At 41.0% G+C, this 20,969-nt stretch overlaps 1 protein-coding gene across 3 annotated transcripts in view; it reads left to right on the top strand.

The window, feature by feature from the left end:
• The first annotated feature begins 2,009 nt into the window (after positions 1-2,009).
• plin1 (perilipin 1) overlaps positions 2,010-20,969 on the top strand; it is a 40,225-nt gene continuing 21,265 nt past the window's right edge. For 2 of the 3 annotated variants that reach the window (XM_043677233.1, XM_043677231.1), the window contains exons 1-6: positions 2,471-2,608; positions 5,543-5,590; positions 6,600-6,798; positions 12,028-12,110; positions 13,371-13,632; positions 19,812-19,990. In XM_043677233.1, coding sequence (XP_043533168.1) covers positions 2,483-2,608; positions 5,543-5,590; positions 6,600-6,798; positions 12,028-12,110; positions 13,371-13,632; positions 19,812-19,990 — 897 coding nt within the window. In that variant the 5' untranslated portion in view covers positions 2,471-2,482. Of the gene's footprint in view, positions 2,097-2,470; positions 2,609-5,542; positions 5,591-6,599; positions 6,799-12,027; positions 12,111-13,370; positions 13,633-19,811; positions 19,991-20,969 lie in introns of those variants that run through there. The other variant, XM_043677232.1, reaches the window with a different exon arrangement.

The raw sequence follows: 20,969 nt of genomic DNA, 5'->3' as shown, positions 1-20,969 counted from the left end.
CGGGTCGGTGTGGACTTGTTGGGCCGAAGGGCCTGTTTCCACACTGTAATCTAATCTAATTAGTCAGCTGTGACATTTCATGGTTCCTTTCAGGATGCAATGTAATCACCAGGGGGTGTTTCCAACAGCCTCTGAATTCACATTCTCAGCCATCTTTTCACCTATATATCCATCATTTTAAAAACATTTTCTACTTAAGATTTCAGTACATCCATAAGTAATTTGTTTTCCATAAGTAATTTGTTTTCATGATCTATTCTCATGACAGATGATACCCATAGAAATGAAATTGGAGGGGAATACAATCTTTCAATCTCCCTGGCAATGTTGTTTTGAGCTGTAAAAAGGGTCAACGATGGAATTATTCAGCAGGCCTGTCAGCATCTGTGGGTCTGTGTATCTTCAGCTGCAATATTTCTGTATCAGTTTAACTGAGCTGGCATATCAGAATGGCCGCTGGAAAAGTCTATTGATGATACCCTTTCCTCTGATAGGGAAGAATAATGGGAAATAACGACCCAGTGCTATTATTGGTATATTATTAATCAAGAGACTAAGGTAATGTCCTGGGAACCTGGGTTCCAATTCTGCCATGGCAGATAGTGGAACTTGAATTTAATAAAAAATCTGGAATTAATAATCTAATGATGATTAGGAAATCATTGTCAATTGTTGGAGAAAAAACTCATCTAGTTCGCTAATGTCCATTAGGGAATGAATGATTTATTGTCATATATATTAGGGAAACACAGTGAGAAATGTTCTGTTGCCACAATTTGCTGTCATTTTGGAAATGTCATCCTTACCTGGTCTGACCTACATGTGACTCTAGACCACCAGCAATATGGATGACTCTTAACTGTTGTCTGGTTAATTAGGGATGCGCAATAAATGCTGGTCAAGCCAGTGTTATCCACATCCTGTGTATGAATGAAAAGAAAACAATGTTCCTTTACCTAGCATTTTGTTTTCCATCTTCTAATGCCCTCGTAACTTGTTAGCTAAGAGTACTATGGAGCTGGAAATGTGTTGCTGGAAAAGCGCAGCAGGTCAGGCAGCATCCAGGGAACAGGAGAATCGACGTTTCGGGCATAAGCCCTTCTTCAGGAAGCCCTTCTTCGGGCTTATGCCCGAAACGTCTATTCTCCTGTTCCCTGGATGCTGCCTGACCTGCTGCGCTTTTCCAGCAACACATTTCCAGCTCTGATCTCCAGCATCTGCAGACCTCACTTTCTCCTCAAAGAGTACTATGGATACTGGGGATCTGAAACAAATGCAGAAAATGTTGGAAACCCTTAGCAGGTCAGATGTGACACCTATCTGTGGAGAGAGAAAGAGTTAATGTTTCAGATCACAGGCCTAAACAATAAACTCTATTCCTCTCTCCACAGATGCTGCCAAACCAGCACGTCCTGTTTTTATTTCTTGCTAACTGATCTCCGGAAATTGCACTGGTACTCAAAATGTAACCTGCTTCCCATTCTCCACTGTTTGTTTTTGTCTAATTTGACAGCATCAAGTTTACATCCCTCATTTTAAAACAAAAAACTTTATCGACCTGTTCAGGCAGGTCATGAAATGTTTTCATTGCAGGTGGGACTTGAACCCAGAAGCAGGGACAGTATTACTTTGCCACAATATCCCCTTTATTTCTTACGCACACAATTCAAGAGAAGAATTAGAATGATAAAAATTATTGATTATTAATTATTCACTGCTTTATTTTATTCAACCTGTATGACACCTCAGTTTCCATCACATACAGAGGCTAGACTGACACCTCGACCTTCTAGCCCAGAGGAAGGGACTCTACTTCAACAGCGCTTTAATTTTAACACCCCTCCAGGCCAGGGTGAGATATAAACACAGAAGTAAGGACATCACCTTTTTTATTCCTTCTGTGTAGGATTATAATAGCAATAATTAATGATTTTATTTGAAGAGCAGCCCTGCCAGCAATTGTAACAGATAGCGGTGCTGTCCAATGGGCGTGGAGGGGTGGGCTCCACATGCTATTTAATTTCAGGATGGAGGGAGGTTTCTTTCGTTACTCCGCACGGTTTGATTGTAATTCCTTGCTGGGATATCGCTGAACTGTGAGTATTTGGGGACAGTCAGAACCTTTTAGGAGCAAAAACAAAGCAAGCGTCCGGTTTTGTGGGCTCAGTCCTTCCCATCCCCACTGTTGAGTAAATCCATGATTTAAACACTACTGAACATTTCTCTGTTATTTTCCAGTTGCATGCTTTTGTGCAATGAGATTGCCCCAACTTCTGAAGGGAAGTGAGTTTGCCTTTAACGATATCTAGTTTGCCGGACTGTACGGCGCTGATTCCATTCGCGTGGGCTTCTTTTAGGGTCAAAGCTTTGTAAATATTTCTCTGCAAGCTTGGGAATAGCTTTGTGTCTACAATCCTTGAAGTTGCCTGCGTTTGATCGAAGTCAGAATTCCTCAAAGGGGTGCGTGCAAAATAGTGATTAAATGATGAAGCTTAAGGACTTTGGAGCATACAGCCATCGGCTCAAATTGTCTATTTTAATGTTCTTAATTATATATTTAAATAGAGTCCACAAACAGCCAATATTTTTGACCTGCGGGGCTGCTATGGTAAGACAAGTTGTTGAATTCATTTGGATGCTCTATCACTACTCCTTGATGTCTCTCCATTTTGAGTGTTTGGCTTGCTCGACGTCCACTTTATTAACTTTGATTATTTGTCCCTTTCCTTGCTCTGTACCTCCATTACAATAGCAGATTGGTTCTAGTCCATTCAATCTTTCTCAATGCAAAGGTCCTATTTGAGTACTCTGTGCATGCCCCACTTTGACCATTTTTTCAACTCGTCAAAGTTCTAACCTCCTCCAAATTTATGGTGAACCAATCCCAATTTTGATTCTGTGGCGGCCATTCCCCATCAAGTGAAATATATTGTGTTCATAAAATGCTTTCTGGTATGTCCCTGGCTGTTTCAAATTTCTTCTTAACCTATTATTACTTTTAAAGTGTAGCCATCATCAACTGCAAAGTTTGCACATGACATGGTCCTAGAAAGCACAATGATTTGAATGAACTAGTTAATCCATGGGTCTGGGTGGGATGCTGTTCTGAGGGACACTATAGACTTGATGGGTCAAATGGCCTGCTTCCACACTGTAAGGGTTCTACGATTGATTCTATGATATGAGTGAACTAGATGGGTTTTTACAACAATTAATAGTGGTCATCAGCTTTTTTATTCCAGATCTTTGGATTCAGGTTTCATCACTTGATATGCTATGACCTATAAACTCAGATTCTGGATTACTAGATTAGTGAAATTATCAAGAGTGTGGTGCTGGAAAAGCACAGCAGGTCATGCAGCATCTCAGGAGCAGGAAAATCGATGTTTCGGGCAAAAGGCCTCCAGGACTGAAGGGCTGATCTCCAGCATCTATAGTACTTCCTTTTGCCCACTGAAATTATCAGTATGCCACCAACCTCTGCTCCCCTCACCAATGGGAAATGGACAGGGTTGGGTGGGATGCTTGTCAGAATGTCAGTGTAGACTTGATGGGCCTCTATCTGCACTGGAAGGATTCTATGATTCTGATGCATAAAATAATTTCATTAATGATGACCCCTCTTTTTACTTCACTCACCTTCGCCCTCCCCAACCCTAGATTGATAACAGATAAATTAAAAAAAAAAGGAATAAATCCCTTAGTTACCCCTGCAGTAGAGTCATAGAGATGTACAGCATGGAAACAGACCCTTTGGTCCAACCCGTCCATGCCGACAAGATATTCCAACCCAATCTAGTCCCACCAGCCAGCACCCGGCCCATATCCCTCCAAACCCTTCCTATTCATATACCCATCCAAATGCCTTTTAAATGTTGCAATTGTACTAGCCTCCACCACTTCCTCTGGCAGCTCATTCCATACACGTAACCCTCTGCGTGAGAAAGTTGCCCCTTAGGTCTCTTTTATATCTTTCTCCTCTCACCCTAAACCTACATCCTCTAGTTCTGGACTCCCCCATCCAGGGAAGAGACTTTGTTTATTTATCCTATCCATGACCCTCATGATCTTAAAAACCTCTATAAGGTCACCCTCAGCCTCCGACGCTCGAGGGAAAACAGCCCCAACCTATTCAACCTCTCCCTATAGCTCAAATCCTCCAACCCTGGCTACATTTTTGTAAATCTCTTCTGAACACCTTCAAGTTTCACAACAACCTTCCGATAGGAGTGAGATCAGAATTGCACACAATATTCCAAAAGTGGCCTAACCAATGTCTTATACAGCCGCAACATGACCTCCCAACTCCTAAACTCAATACTCTGACCAATAAAGGAAAGCATACCAAACGCCTTCTTCACTATCCTATCTACCTGTGATTCCACTTTCAAAAAGCTATGAACCTGCACTCCAAGATCTCTTTGTTCAGCAACACTCCCTAGGACCTTACCATTAAGTGTATCAGTGCTGCTGAGATTTGCTTTCCCAAAATGCAGCACCTCGCATTTATCTAAATTAAACTCCATCTGCCATTTCTCAGTCCATTGGCTCATCTGGTCCAGATCCTGTTGTAATCTTTGCTGTCCACTACACCTCCAATTTTGGTGTCATCAGCAAACTTACTAACTATACCTCTTATGTTCACATCCAAATCATTTATATAAATGACAAAAAGTAGAGGACCCAGCACTGATGCTTGTGGCACTCTACATCGTCACAGGAAAAAACAACCCTCCACCACCACCCTCTGTCTTCTACCTTTGAGCCAGTTCTGTATCCAAATGACTAGTTCTCCCTGTATTCCTTGAGATCTAACCAGGCTCCTATGGGGAACTTTGTCTATCACCTTGCTGAAGTCCATTTAGATCACTTCCACCGCTCTGCCCTCATCAATCCTCTTTCTTTCTTCAAACAACTCAATCAAGTTTGTGAGACGTGATTTCCCACACACAAAGCCATGTTGACTAGCCTTAATCAGTCCTTGCTTTTCCAAATACATGTACATTCTGTCCCTCAGGATTCCCTCCAACAACTTGCCCACCACTGACATCAGGCTCACTGGTGGTCTCAACTAACATGCTATCTACTTCTCTCTCTCTCTCTCTCTCTCTCTCTCTCTCTCTCCAGGGTCCCCCGTTACAATGGATTAGAAGGTTATAATCCACATACATCTTTTCGTCACCAGTACAATACCACACTGGAATGCTATACCTTAATTTACTTCACCTTTATTTTAGGCGTCAGCCTCTGCAAACTGCGCACTATTTTACCTAGCAATTGCAGACTAATCTCATTGCTATGGTACTGTCTTCTAAGGATGTAGTCATTTAAATATGTCCAGTGATGTTATTTCTCTCTGCTTCAGATGTTGGTAATAGGACATAGATGTAGATTTCTGAAAAAGTCATGTAACTTGAGAAATTAACTCTCTTTCTCCCTCCACAGACCATAATTCTGTATTATCATGTTTCTGTTTCAAATCTCCTGCATCCATCGAAGTTTGCTTTTAGACTTAAAAAGGATGTGCACTTACTATTTACAGGTTACCATCATGTCTGAAGATGGGCAAAGCAATTGCATGACAAGTCGGGTAAGAAAGAACATTATACAAGCTACACTGTCACTGGATGCCAGGGAAGAAATTCAGGTCGTTCCGCTACAACATGTGTTTCATTAATGTGAATTTGCTGTATTATGATTGATGAATTAGGGACACTGTTTCCAAAGCACAAATGTTTCAAGTATGTATTGGTTATAACGCGATTCCAGCCCCATTGATTTAAATGGTGCTGTGATTATGCGATTTTCTTATCACACGGTTGCATGAGAATGGAACTACCACATTAAAGCAAAATCGACTGTTGATATTTCGATTAGCATTAGCTCTTCACCACGAGCTTGAGTAAACCATCTTAATGCTTGAAGTGCAATGGGGGTGTTGTAGCAGGAACTTCTGACATTATTAATAGTAAATTGGTTCTCAAGTCCCAGCCTAAACAACTATATGTAGCATTAACAGTTGTTTAAATGTTAAAAGTAATCAATTTGCATATCAAAACATAACACCTCATTTTTATAGATGCACCATAGAAGGCATCCTATCTGGTTGCATCATAGTGTGGTATGGCAACCGTTCTTCTCAAGACCAAAGAAACTAGAGAGTTGTGAACACAGCTCCATCCATCATACAAGCCAGCCTCCCATTGATCATGGACTCCATTGGTACTTCCTACTGCCTGGGGAAAGCAACCAACAGAATCAAAGACCCCTCCCATCCTGATTATACTCTCTTCCAGCCTCTTCCATCAGGCAGAGAATATAAATGTTTCTGTACACGTACAAACAAATTCAGAAAGAGCAGCTTCCCCGCTATTATCAGACTTTTGAATCAACCTCTTTTAATGTTAAGAAGGATCTCTCTCTGCACCTTCTTGGTAGCTGTAACACTGTATCCTGCACTCTGTTCTGTTACCCTGATGCACTTTTATAGTATAAACTACCTATTTAACACGTAAGACAATACTTTTTCACGATATCTCGGTACTTGTGACAGTAATAAATCAATGAAACTTGTCTCTCGTTCCTTTTTTACATTTTAGAGGAACTTCATACAGAGGTTCAGCAGCCTGATGGCAGTAAGTTCCACTTGCAACTCCTTCCGTAATGTTTATAACAAAACCAAGGACAAGTATCCTGTTGTTGCATCAGTTTGGGAGGTTTCTGAGAAAGGAATAAAGAGAACCGCAGTTATAGCTCTGAAAAGCATCCGACCAGTTCTTGAGAAGCTTCAACCTCAAAGTAAGGTGATACGAATTATGAAACAAACCTTGTGCTCAGTACAGGTCATTCTGCTGTATAATGTGCATTTTCTCAACGTGAACCTGCTGTAACGTGATTGACAAATTACAGATACTATTTGGAAAGCGTCAACTTTTAAAATGTGCACTGGCTGTAACGCGATTACATCACCAACACTTTAAGTGCTGTTTCTAAAGCGTGATTTTTCCTATAATGTAGCGTTGTGCAAGAACACAACCATCACGTTATAGAAAAACTAACTGTATAGGAATCTGCCTGAATTAATAGTCTTGCGTTTCTAATCTCTCTCCCTCACACTTCTGCTTGTCTTCAGAGTGTTGTCAGCCTTTGATTTCTTCAGAAACAAGTAGTGATGCTTTTATTTTGTTCTGGTTGATTTTGACTGAACTGAATTATCTGTTTAGAACAGATATAACTGGGTTTTGCCACTTGCTACCTTGATTGGTTTTTGACTTTATCAACTTTTAGGTGAACCTCACCTTTTATATTACAAGGCCTGTGTGCTAAAGCCTTACTTTCCTCAGGATTCCTCAGAGTACATAATAACAGAAACTCCGGGCTCCCAAAATCAGGCCCTGCGGCTCTCTGTTGTTTTATGGAATCCCTACAGTGTGGAAACAGGCCAACCCTCTGAAGAGCATCCCACCCAGACCCATCCCCCACTCTATCCCTGTAACCCTGCATTTCTCATGGCTAATTCAACTAGCCTACGTATCCCCTGAACACTGCGGGCAATTTATCACGGCCAGTCCACCTAACTTGCTCGCCTTTGGACTGTAGGAGGAAACCGGAGCACCTGGCGGAAACCCATGCAGACACTGGGAGAACGTGCAAATTCCATTCAGGCAGCAGCCTGAGGCAGGAATTGACCCGGGGTCCCTAGCACTGTTCTGGGGTCAGGCTGAGGGTCTTGGCCATGAACAGTACTAGGGCACATGACTTCTGTCCATGGCCCTGCGTGTATTCTTAGTGAACAAAGTTCTTCTAACTTCTTAACCATTGTAAGTCGCCATGAAAAATAGGAATGGGGGTAATCTTTCGTCCCCTTGAGCCTGCTCCACAACGCAATAGGGTGGTACAGTGGCTCCATGGTTAGCATTGCTGCCTCACAGTGCCAGAAACCTGGGTTCACTTCCACTCTCCAGTGACTGTCTGTTTGGAAGTTGCACGTTCTCTGTGTCTGTATGGGTTTCCTGCAGGTGCTCTGGTTTCCTCCCACAGATGTGCAAGTTAAATGGATTGGCCACAGGGTTATAGAGCTGGGGTGGGTCTGGGTGGGATGCTCTTTGAAGGGTCAGTGTGGACTTGATGGGCTGAATGGCCTGCTTCCCCATTGCAGTGAATCTATGATTCTGGTTCTATAGTAGGATCAAGGGTGATCCAACACTCCTGATGTCTACTTTCCAGCCTTTTCCCCCATAATCTTTGAAATCTCGGACTGATCAAGAATCTATTGACCTCAGACTTAAATATACAGAAGGACATAGCCTCTACAGTTGTTTGTCACAAGGAGTCCCAAAGACACTCCACTTTCTGAGAAAAGCAGTTTCTTCAAGTTACCTGAGTCTTAAATTGATGCCCCTTTTATTCTGCGACTACACCATCTGGTTCTAAAGTGTTTCCCCTCTTGGAAAAATCTCAGCATTTACCCTGTCAAGCCCCTTAAAAATCCTATATGCTTCAATGAGATCACCTCTCATTCTTTTAAACTCCAGTAAGTAGTGTTCCACTGTATTTAGCCTTTGCCTATAAGACAATCCCTCCATGTCAGACATCATCCTAGTGAACCTTCTCTGAATGTCTCCAATGAAATGATAAGGGGACCACAACTGCTCATTACTCAATGTGTGGTCTAACCAGCACCTTGTATAAACATGGTAAGCCTTCCCTATTCTTACACTCCAACATCGTTGAAATGAGGGCAAACATTCATTAGCCTCCCTGAGTACCTGCCACCTTTGCTAGCTTTCTGCGTTTTGTCCACAATAACCCCCATGTCCCTTTATATTGCAGCTTTCTGTAATTTATCTCCATTTAAATATTCTGTTCTTCAAACAAAAACGCTGTAGATGAGGAAATCTGAAATAGCTGGAGAAACTCAGCAGGTCTGGCAGCACTTGTGGAAAGAAAGCAGTTAAACTTTCAGGTTCAACTACCTTTCTTCAGTACTCCTGAACTTCAGAATGGAGGTCACTGCTCTGCTTTCTCTCTTCTGTTTCTGTTTTAGACTCTGTTATTTTGCTCTCCCTTCCAAAATGAAAACTTTACATTTTCCCTCATGTATACTCCATTTGCCAACTTTTTGCTCAGTACTTAAACTATCAATATGTCTATGCAAATTGATTGCTGAGAGTCATTAATTAACTCCCCATGTATTTGCTACTGTTTACCTACTGCCATTCCTGCCGATCCATCCACCCAATTCATTTTAGCTAGCTCCATCCTCATTTCATTGTAATTACCTTCTCTTTAACTTAAACACAGTAGTTCCCAACACTGGCTTCTCACTCTTGAACAGAATATTAAATTAATCATGTTATGATCACTATCTCCTAGGCAGTCTTTTACTTGGGTCATTTATTAAACCTGCCTCGTTACCCATTATCTGGTCTAGGACAGCCTGTTCCCTGGTTGGCTCAATGACATTTTGCTCTAGGAAACTATTCCTAATGCGCTCTGAATTTGCTGTCATAACTACCCTTTTGCAATTTGATTAACCCAATCAACATGAAGATTAAAGTCACCATAATTATTCCTGTATTCTTCTTGCATCCTCCTATTTATTTATTTTTATAGCCTATCCCAGAGTGCGACTACTGTTTTGGGATCTGTACACTATATTCCTATCAATGCCTTCGTTTCCTTGCTGTTTATTACCTCTGCCCTGAGGGACTGTACATCATCCAAGCCAAGATCATTTCTCTCAATCATCCTTATTTAATTTCTTACTAACAGTGCTACCGCACCACCCATTTCATCCCTCTTGTCTCTCCAAAATGTTAAATATCCCTGAATGGTAAGTTCCCAGACCATGTTTGTATAATGGCTATGAGATCCTTTTTATTTACCTCAATTTGCATTGTCAGTTCATCTATCTTATTACGAGTGCTTTGTGCATTAAGACACAAAGCCTTTAAGTTTGTTCTATTATTGAGTTTCCCTACACTTCTATGGTTTCTTGATACAATGCCCTTCACGTGTTTGGTCACGTCCTTTTTTATTTACAATCAACCCCAGTGCTGACCTGCAATCTTATCTTCTCTTTTATCTTCTGATTTTTGTAATTTTCCAAGTAACGAGACCACCCTGCCCCACCCTCCCACTCTGCCCAACCCTTTCCCCACTATAGGGTATTTAGTGTAAAGCCCTATTCACGGCCCGAGTTATGCAATTCATCAGGACTCTGATCCTGGCATGATTCAGGTGGAGCCTGTCCCATTTTAAAAAGTAAAGCTCCTTCCTTCTCCAGTATTTGTGCTAATATCCCATGGATTTGAATCCATTTCTCCCATACCACCTCTTTAATCTTGTTGACCCTGTGCCAATTAGGTCATGGCTCGGAAAGTAATCCCAAGATGATTACCCTTTTTGGTTCTGCTTTTTAATTTAGCCCCAAGCTGTTCATTTTTCCACAGCAGAGCCTCTTTCCTCTTCCTACCTATGTTCTTCGTTCCTATGTGGATCTTGACAATTAGATCTTTCCTGTTTCCCCCTCTAGCCTAGGAGTGGCATGGTGGCTCAGTGGTTAGCACTGCTACCTCACAGCACCAGGGACCTAGGTTCAATTCTAGCCTCGGGTGACTGCACATTCTCCCAGTGTCTGCGTGAGGTTTCCTCCGGGAGCTTCAGTTTCCAAAGATGTGCAGGTCAAGTGAATTGCTGAAAATGTGTTGCTGGAAAAGCGCAGCAGGTCAGGCAGCATCCAGGGAACAGGAGAATTGACGTTTCGGGCATAAGCCCTTCTTCAGGAAGGGCCCTTCCTGAAGAAGGGCTTATGCCCGAAACGTCGATTCTCCTGTTCCGTGGATGCTGCCTGACCTGCTGCGCTTTTCCAGCAACACATTTTCAGCTCTGATCTCCAGCATCTGCAGTCCTCACTTTCTCCTCCAAGTGAATTGGCCAGGCTAAATCGCCCATAGTGTTAGGTGCATTAGTCAGATGGAAGTGGGTCTGGGTGGGTTAATTAGATTCTCTACAGTATGGAAACAGGCCATTTGACCCAAGTCCATACCGACCTTCTGAAGAGTAACCCACCCAGACCCATTCCCTTGCCCTATATTTACCCCTGACTAATACACCTAATACTATGGGCAATTTAGCATGACCAGTTCACCTAACCTGCACATCTTTGGATTGTGGGAGGAAACTGGAGCACCCAGAGGAAACCCACACAGACACTGGGAGAAGGTGCAAACTCCACCAGAGGTGGGAATGGAACCTGGGTCCCTGGTGCTGTGAGGCAGCAATGCTAGCCACCGTGACGCCGGGTTACTTGTCTGAGGGTCTGTGTGGGCTTGTTGAGCTGAAGGGCCTGTTTCCACACTGTAGGGAATCTAATCCTGAACCCAGTCACCAGACAGGCAACACAGTCTTTGGGATTCTTGATCCTTCCCACAGAGACCTTTGTCTATTCCCCTGACTACACCTTCCCTGATTACAACTACATTCCACTTTTTTTTTTTCCATCTTGAATAACTCCCTATACCATGGCGTTGTGGTCAGTTTGCCTATCCTCCCTGCAGCACCCATCTCATCCATACAGGGGAAGAATCTTAAATCTATTAGACAAGCTCAATGGCTGAGGTTCACTTCCTGGATCCCTCCACCTGCCTCGCTTGTAGTCACACCCTTCTGTCCTTGACTCCTGACCAAATTCGAGGTAGTTAACCTAAGAGATATGACTGCTTCCTGAAGCACAGTATCCCTCCCTGGTGAATTGCCATGTTCAAAGCTCAGACTCCAGCTCATCAACTCCTGAGCAGAAGTTCCTCAAGTAACCAACACTTGCTACAAGTGTGGCCAGTATGAACCACGGTGGGATCCAACAGCTCCCACATCACGCAGACGCAACACATAATTGTCCAAGAATACTTTTAGTTCCAAATCTGCTCCTTTTAACATTAGAATAAGTATTACCCATACATAATGCTGAGTTTTGGTATAATAGAGTCCCATACATGTGATGACCAGGAATATTATGGCTTACAGTTGCAGTTGTCAATGATTATGCCTGTAAAGGACTTGACCATCTCGAGGAGAAATTTCCTGTAGTTCACAAGGACTCCACAAAAGTGAGTATCAGTCTTTCAATATGATCACAGCTATAAACAATAACAACTTATTGAGAGTTTTGAAATTTCAAATATTGCATAGTTTTTAGAATCATAGAATCCCTATGGTGTGGAAGCAGGCCATTCGACCCATTGAGTCCACACTGACCCTCCAAAGAGCATCCCACCCAGACCCACCCCTACTCCTGTAACCTTGCATTTCCCATACTCTACCTAACCTGCACATCCCTGGACACTATGGGCAATTTAGCATGGCCAATCCACTCTAACCTGCACATCTTTGGACTGTGGGAAGGAACTGGAGGAAGCCCACACCGACCCAGGGGAAATGTGCAAAGTCCATACAGTTGCTGAAGGGTGGAATTAATCCCAGATCCCTGGCACTGAGGCAGCAGTGCTAACCACCGTGTCACCCTTACCAAAACTGAAAGTCTCCCTTTTGTTTTACATGAAGGCTCCTATACATTTGAAAAACTGCATTATGATGCAGTGAGTAGTGTCCCTGCTTCTGAGCCAGAAGCTCAGAGTTTGAGTCATCCCCCAGGACATGATGGTCAAAGAAGGTACATTCATAACACAGTTGAGTGCGTGGATTAGGACTCCGTAAATCCTTGCAACAGCAGGTGGTAAGAACAGGAGTCAGTTCCGATGTAAGTTATGTTGGATCCTCTACTACTGCTAATCATAATTCCATATTACAGTATGCATGTAAAATAGCACATTGCCACAGCAACTTGGGCTTCCTAGATGGACTGTAGTACATCAACGCACTTTCAGTGTCAGTGTATGTACTACGTTTTGAAGGGTTTGACTTAATAGTGAATATAGGAATGTACATGGCGGTCAGGTGGATCCATAACATAACCAAGTCCACCAGAAGATTGGGGGGGGGGGGGTTGGCGAAGCATTTTTAGTTGCACTTAAGAATATAATTTCTTACAGAAGAAAGATTGCAAATATTGATCTTCTGTGGGGATTTAGTGGTTTTTGACAAGTATAATTTCAAGGAATCACAAGTAGGATTAAGGAAAAGGAATGATAGAATAAATCCTGCAAATACATATAATTCATATAATAGAAAAAAATGGAAAGAAAGATTAACATTTTGGAAAAGCCCATTTCTTTCCCTATTCGTTTAGAAACTCGGTTTGGTCTTTTTATTTTTTTTTTTGTTTTCTGCTTGTTTCCATTATTTCCTTCTGTTTATGGCACTAACTTGGATTTAGAATGTGGCAATATCTGTATGTGATATTGTTGCAGATTGCATCTGATCTGAAAGAAATGGCAGTTGGGAAGATGAGAAGCATAAAGGATAAAGTCACCAATCCTTTCCTTCATGTCTCTGACAAAGCAGTAAATGTGGCCGTCTGCAGATTTGAGAAAATGAAAGTCTTTGTTAACGAAAGTGTGATTTTGGTCCTGAGCAGTGGAATTGGAAGATCAATAACCAACAACATGAATGCTGCTTTATCCCGATCGCAGCAGCGAGCTGACTTTTATTTGCCAAGTGAAGATGGAAATGGTAGGAATCCGTTTTATTCAGTGTTTTCACAAAAATCATTTCCTTGTCACTTTCTTACATTTGATCTCAAGATTTCATGGACTACTCACTCTTGGGAAACTTCAATAGTAACGTCTTTAAAAAAGAATTAAATGAATACTTGAAGATTTTAAATAAAAAATCTTACACTGGTGTATGGGGAAAGAGCAGGGGTGTGGTCTTCATTGGATCACTTTACCAAAGAGCTAGCAAAACACGTTAAGTAGTCTCCTTCTGTACTGTATCATTCAATGATTTTAAGGGCCTTTACTGCTCAAAATCCGGAAGGTTCCGAGCAATTTTCTTTCTCTCCCTGTGCAGAAATATGAAGCATCTGGCCTGTACTGATCACATTTCGGGACCTTAGTATTTAGGGAGTTATGGGCAAAGGTCTGGCAGATGGAGTACAATGCTAGTAAGTGTGAAGTCATCCATTTCGTTAGGAATAATAGTAAATGGACTATTATTTGAATGGTAAAGCATTCCAGCATGCTGCTGTGCAGTGGGGCCTGGGTGTCATTGTGCAAGAATCACAGAAGGTTGGTGTGTACATGTAACATGTAAAAAGGCAAATGGAATTTTTTGTCCTTCGTTGCAAAAGGGATTGAGTTTAAAAGCAGGTTATGTTACAGCTGTATAGATGCTGGTGAGGCCACACCTGGAGTAATGTGAGCAGTTTTGGTCTCCTTACTTAAGAAAGGATGTACAGGCAGTAGAATGGGTGCAGAGGAGGTTCACTAGGTTGATTCTGGAGTTGAGGGGGTTAGCTTAATAGGAGAGACTGAGTACACCGGGGTTATATTCGTTGCAATTTAGAAGAATGAGGGGGATCTTAAAGAAATCTAAAATTATGAAGGGAATAGATAAGATAGAAGTAGAGAGGATGTTTCCACTGGTGGGTGAAAGTAGCACGAGAGGGCATAGCTCAAAATTAGGGAGAGCAGATTTAGGACTGAATTGAGAAAGAACTTCACCACCCAGAGGGTTGTGAATCTGTGGAATTCCATGCCCAGTGAAGTCGTTGAGGCTTCCTCATTGAATGTTTTTCAAGCTAGGATTTTTTTTTTTTGAACAGTAAAGGAATTTAAGGGTTATGGTGAGAGGGTGGGTAAGTGGAGCTGAGGCCACAAAGATCAGCCATGATCTTATTGAATGGCTTGAAGGGCCAGTTGACCTATTCCTGCTTCTTTTTCTTATGTTCCTATGGATATTTACGTAGCTGCTACCATTTATTCAATACAGTACCTTGCAGAACAAACAGACTTCTATTTCTTAACCTATATCTCTGTTGAGTTTCTTCCATACAATGTGCCATGTAATGTGAAAAAGGAAACCACGGTAACCTTTTATTAAATATTAAGCTTTTAAATTGGGTGAAAAATTAGAAGCATGGTGACCAGATACAGGAGGCATAATGGTTGCAGCACAAACAAATAGGTCTTTTTTTTAAAAAAATTTGATCTCTAGGCTTACATTACAAGAGGGGAGAAAATAATGTTGCATTTGTCCATATCGTGCCCAGCACCTTCCACAACCAAAACCATTCCCATTTGGAAGGAGAAGAGCAGCAGATGCATGGGAAAAACCACCACCATGAGCCACTTTCAAACCACTTGCCATCCTGATTTGGAAATCTGTTGCCATTTCTTCAGTGTCACTGGGTCAAAATCCTGGACTTCTCTCCCTAAAGGGCATTGTGGGTCAACCTACAGCACATGGACTTGCAACAGTTGAAGAAAGCAACTCACCACCACCTTCAAGGGCAAATAAGGCTGGGCAATAAATGCTGACTAGTCAGCAACACCCACATCTCATGAGTGAATTTAAAATAAAACCTTTGAGTCCAATATTGGATACCCATTATGTGAAGAAAATGAAGTGGAAAATGTTCAGTGTTGATTCATCACAGATGAGCATATGTATTTGGATATTCCAGAAAAAAATGTCTTCAGTGGAGCTGGAAAGGAATTTGTGTATCATACGGGTTACACTGAGGGAAATGCAAAACATTTTCATAGCAGCAAGACTCCCGTTTAGACTAAAATGCACAAACAATTTATGGGGTTGCTTGGCGAAATATTCTCCTTCAATTTAAGGATATAGTGAAATGTAACTATTTTTGAAACAAAGTCCAGAAACGCTATATAAAAGCAAACCAGCTTCTTAAATTAACCTGGCATGATGATGGGTATGAGGTTGGACCTGAAGAATAGAATTAAACTGGGTGATTTGTGGAGTGGAGAAGCACTGGTGCTGATCTGATACACTGCAGAAATAGGCCTTTCAGTCTAAGATTTCATGAAGCACAATAGACAAATTTGAGTGGGGTATGAAATCCCAGCAGGCTTCCACATCATTATAATCAAAGTAGGCATATGCCGTGGGATCTGAAAAAACTAATAAATATAAATTGATTTTAGTAATCTTCACACTTCAAATATTTTTTGTTGATGTTCTATATGCCAATGTGGATTGAATGGATTATTCCTATGGATATGGCGCTATTGTGCAAGTTGTTCAAACTGGAGTGTCATTTGTAAAACTATTTAAATGTTGATGTGGATATAGATTTTTGTCTAAACTATCCTAAGATTGCTTATGGAATGTTGTCCCTTTTGAATGAAAACCAGTGGAGTGCTAAGACCAAAAAGAAACATTTTTAAAATGAATGAAAATAAAATGGGATTGCTACTTTGACAAGCAAACAAAATTTCTGTGCTTTATCCAATATCAGGAGTAGAACTAACTCCTCAGTTGCATTTGAACTAACATCAAATATGATGCTGGTTAACAATTTTTTTTGAAGTATGCAAACTGAATTTGATGCTGTATTTTTGATAGGTGACACTGAGGTACAAACATGGCTGAGCCTCTCTGAATGACATTGGTGTGATCTATCCTTGTCTGGTTTGTATAGCATTTCACATCAGTCCTTGCCTCTTATACCTTATCATCAAACTTTGGAGGAGAAAAGCCAAATCCCTTGACCTTCCACAAGAGGGTGATATCTTCTAGGAATCGAATGATGAATTGATGCTTCATCTGAATGCAAATATCATAATTAACTCTAGAGCTACTGTCTCTTCTTATTTTTGGGCAGATATAGTATTCAAACATTTCTTGCAGTTTTCATCTAGCTGTATTTAAAGTACATATTTTGGGTTAGAAATATACTGGTTGGTGGAAACCGAATCGGTTGCGACTTTCAAAGGGAAATTATCTGAGAAAGTTTGCAGAGTTAAAAAGTACAAGAGTGTGGGATAGTGCTCTTTTGGAGAGCCAACATAGACTGAATGGCTTCCTGTGTTGTCATTGTGCTTGAGTCTAATCTACAATCAGAGGGTTTCTCCAATCAAAAATCCCAGTTTTTTTTTCTACTTTCTTGGAATGTGCGTACTGTTGGTAAGGCCAGCACCTTGTCCATCCCTTCCTTGTGCTTGAACTGAGTGGTTTTTATAGCATTTCAGAGGACAGTTAAGAGTCGTCTTTGGATCTGGAGTCACATTAAGCCAAACCAGGTAAAGTAGGTAGATTTCCTTCCCTGAAAGGAATTTGGTGAACCAAATTAGTTTATGTTTTTTCAATGATGACAATCCATGCTTGATCCAGTAATAGAGACCATGAAACTACCTTTCATTTCTAGATTAAATAATTGAATTGAAGTTCCAACAGTGATCAGATTTAAACCCAGTGTTCATATAGCATTACATGGGGCTTTATAGATTACTTTTCTCATGATACTATCACTGTACTACCGTCACCCCTGTTAGCTACATCAGAGTACGCATATGGCTCAGATATGCTGACCAATGTTTTCAACTGTTGTCTTTCTCCTGATAAGAAAAAGGTCAGAAATCATTGCATTGTGCACACAGTACTGTGTGCCCATATTAGCAATGTGGCACCTGCATTCATTTAGACAGGAGCAGAATTTAGACAAGGAAGTTCTGGCTCAAAGGGTTAAAATACCATCCATAGGAATTTTTTGACGTTGAGACACAATGTATCTGAGGTTTAAACTCCAGTCACTGAAGACCAAAAGTAGATATTTCATCCTGTCCATTCTGTTTCTATTTTGATTCTATTTGCCTGCCTTAGTCCAGTGACCTGTACAGCCCTTAACAAAATACTCTATTTTGAAATCTTCTATTGATCCTTGTTTCAAGGGCTTTTTGAGGGGAGGGAGTTCCAATTTCCACATCTTTTTATTTGAAGAAATGCATTCTGATACTATCCGCTGAACAGACTCTTTGCTCTGGATATCCCCCTCACTGTAGGAAAGAGCTTTTTTGTTTAAGATGATTAAAGGTTTTGAGAGGGTAAATAATCACCTCCAATTAGATGACAACTTAAAATTTTGTATTTGAGGCAAATTGACCTTGGTTAATTTTTTACTGCGGTTTGGCTATTGTCATACTCGTCTGATACCCCTGAGCTCTGAACATAAGCAGACTCTGATGTGGGAGACTACCTGGGAATATCCGGTGCAGTCAGGGCTATTTGGGGCATTGTAGACTGGGCCAGAAGGTCAGGGTTCAACTCTCACCTAGTCCAGAGGTATGTTCTAACCATTATGAACTGCTTGATTAAGAATAATTGCAATCTGGACCTTTTTAAAACCGAAGAATCATGAAGGTTTACAGCATGAAAACAGGTCCTTCAGCCCAACCTGTCAATGATGCCCAATTTTCACAATTAATTTAATCCCATTTGCCTGTATTTTGTCCTTATGCCAACCATGTGCTGTCCTAATCTTCCATTTACCTTTATTTTTGATCCTTTTTGGACTTCTCGATACAACATTGAGGATGTATTGCATTGCCAGAGATACTGTCATTTGTGTTTGATATTATGGCCCTGTTTCTCTGATCAGGGGGATGCAAGACTAGTAACTGGTGAACAAAGAGTTGATCCAATGTTTTCTACCTCCACCAAATTAGATTTTCATTTTTGCCAGTTCTTTAGTCCTGCTCCATGCCAGTTTCCCACTGGGATTTGCTCCTAAAGCATTCACAAGTTACAAAGCTTGTTGAGAATGTGCTAACAGGTTACAAAATGTTGTTTGTAATTTTGCAACGTTGAGCAAAACCAGGGGGAGTTCTAATGCAACATGAAATAATCTATCTAGCATCATTATTAAATCTCCAGTGATTTGAGGAGAGATGGATGATGTATCCTTTTGAATTGCATGCATATTTATGAGGCATTTCTCTAGTGTGATGGAAGAAAATGTATTTTAAAAGTCACTATAACACTTTGGTTCCATGTGTATACCATAATTGTCTTGAAGGACTTCCTTGGAGACTTGAGTAATATTAGTAACTTGCATAAACATGAAATACCCTGTGAGTGAATCATTTACAAGCTGCATGAGAACTAAAAGAACGATACATTCTATTAAGTGAAATCTGTAATGGACTGTCTGTCCTTCATTGATGATGAAAGCAGCAGTAAAATACTGATATCACTTTCAAAGTGCAGAACAACCAATTATTATAACAACTAATTGGAATCTGTTTAAAAAGCTTGCTGAAAAGAGGGATGTTGCTAAGGTTTGGAGTCTTGCTGTCATTGGGGCAAATGGCAGGATTGTTAATATGAAACGATTGTAACTATCTGCACTCCTGGAGAAAAAAGTGCTGGTTGGTAGGTAATTCAGCTGTGGCCAAGGTATTGCTGTGGAGAAAGCAATGGGAACTAGAGGCTCCCCAGTTCTAAGTTTATTTTAAGAGGTGCAAACCTTGAACATATTCCTTTTACAGAAAACAGGTCTCTGTGCATGTTCCATCTAGCATTTGTAAATGAGCCAGGCTATGAACACAATTGATTTACCTTAAATTGATTGTTAATGTAGTCGTTTGCACACTTTGGACAGCACTTGCTGAACAATCCTACCACAGAATCCCATCTATCAGTAGATATTTTGGCTACCACAAGGCACCACCTGAATATGGTGTGCTGTTACCTTTTTGACATTGAAGAGGAGATTCTGACCACGAATATCTCTTCTCTGTTGTACTTGAGTTACTTTCTTTTGCTCTGGAACCTACAAAATGGGGAAAGTTGCATTCTAGCCACTCTCCAGAGCTTATAGTTACACAACGTTTATCAAAGCAAAACCTGTAGTTTCATTCTCACTTCCTATTTCTTCGGAACTGTAGATGAGGCTATACCTAGTGAAGAAACCATCAACTCTTCCAAGTTGCCAATCGGGAAATACATGAAGGTGCATCTTTTGGTCTCTAAACTCTACAACCATACCTACAAACACATTGTGATGTTTGTTCAAAATGCAGAAAAGAAAGGAATAGCTACTCTTGGGCCAGAGGTTTGTCCCACGGTAAGTGAATCCTGGGCTGCCTACCTGTTGAACTGTTGCCTGTTGATATGCAAGTTGAACTTTGAAGCCTCAAATTCCAATCCCCTCCGCCCTCAATAAAGCCAACTTTTTCTTATTCTCTGCTGAGTGGAAAAGAGAAGAGTTGGTTCCCTTGAAATGTCATCCATTGTATGGGTGGGCATATTTTTACGTTCTTGTGCAACGTCTTCGCAACAGTTTGCTTGATGCCCTGTGCCCAGTTAGAACATGACTAAATACCTTTTATCTTAGCTTGCTTGGCACACCAGCCTCATTCCTGAAGAAGGGCTTATGCCCAAAACATCGATTCTCCTGTTCCTCGGATGCTGCCTGGCCTGCTGTGTTTTTCCAGCACCACATTTTTCATACCATTGTGTATTTAGGCAAGACATTATCATTGATTATTCCATTTCATGGCTGAAAACGGATTGTGATTCAGACAGTGTATAATAGCAAAAATCAAAAATGTTAAGGCTGGAAAACTGGCATTGCCTTAATTGATTTATACACTGGTATTGATCAGGATGGTCAAAACATTTTGCATTCAGGATACACCATTCAATTTTGGTCTCTTGTGGGCTTGGTGAGCAAATTTCAGAAACATTAGGTTTGCTGCAACATGAAATATGAATTTCAGAAGGGGGAAAATAATTCGAGAAAGCAATAAACTGATCACCTAAATAAATTGAATATTAGTTTGGGGGAAAAACTCTGACAAGGTTAAATGCTGTAGAACTAATTTATAACTTTTTTTCCCTTTTTTTTGTTTAAGAAGAAGGAGGGAAAAGCCACCAATCCCTAAATCCTGAACACAAGGGCGTGACTGATGCAGAGCTAAGGAGTTGGGTTAAACTGACATTAACCTTGGTTTACCTCCTGACGTCTGTCTCTCTCTGTCTCTCTGTCTCTCTCTCTGTCTGTCTCTCTGTGTCTCTCTCTCTCTCTCTCTCTGTGTGTCTCT

Source organism: Chiloscyllium plagiosum, chromosome 36 (assembly GCF_004010195.1).
Source record: "Chiloscyllium plagiosum isolate BGI_BamShark_2017 chromosome 36, ASM401019v2, whole genome shotgun sequence".
Classification (NCBI taxonomy): Eukaryota; Metazoa; Chordata; class Chondrichthyes; order Orectolobiformes; family Hemiscylliidae; genus Chiloscyllium; species Chiloscyllium plagiosum.
The sequence above is the reverse complement of the archived record's forward strand: the minus strand, read 5'-3'. Positions and strand labels throughout refer to the sequence as shown.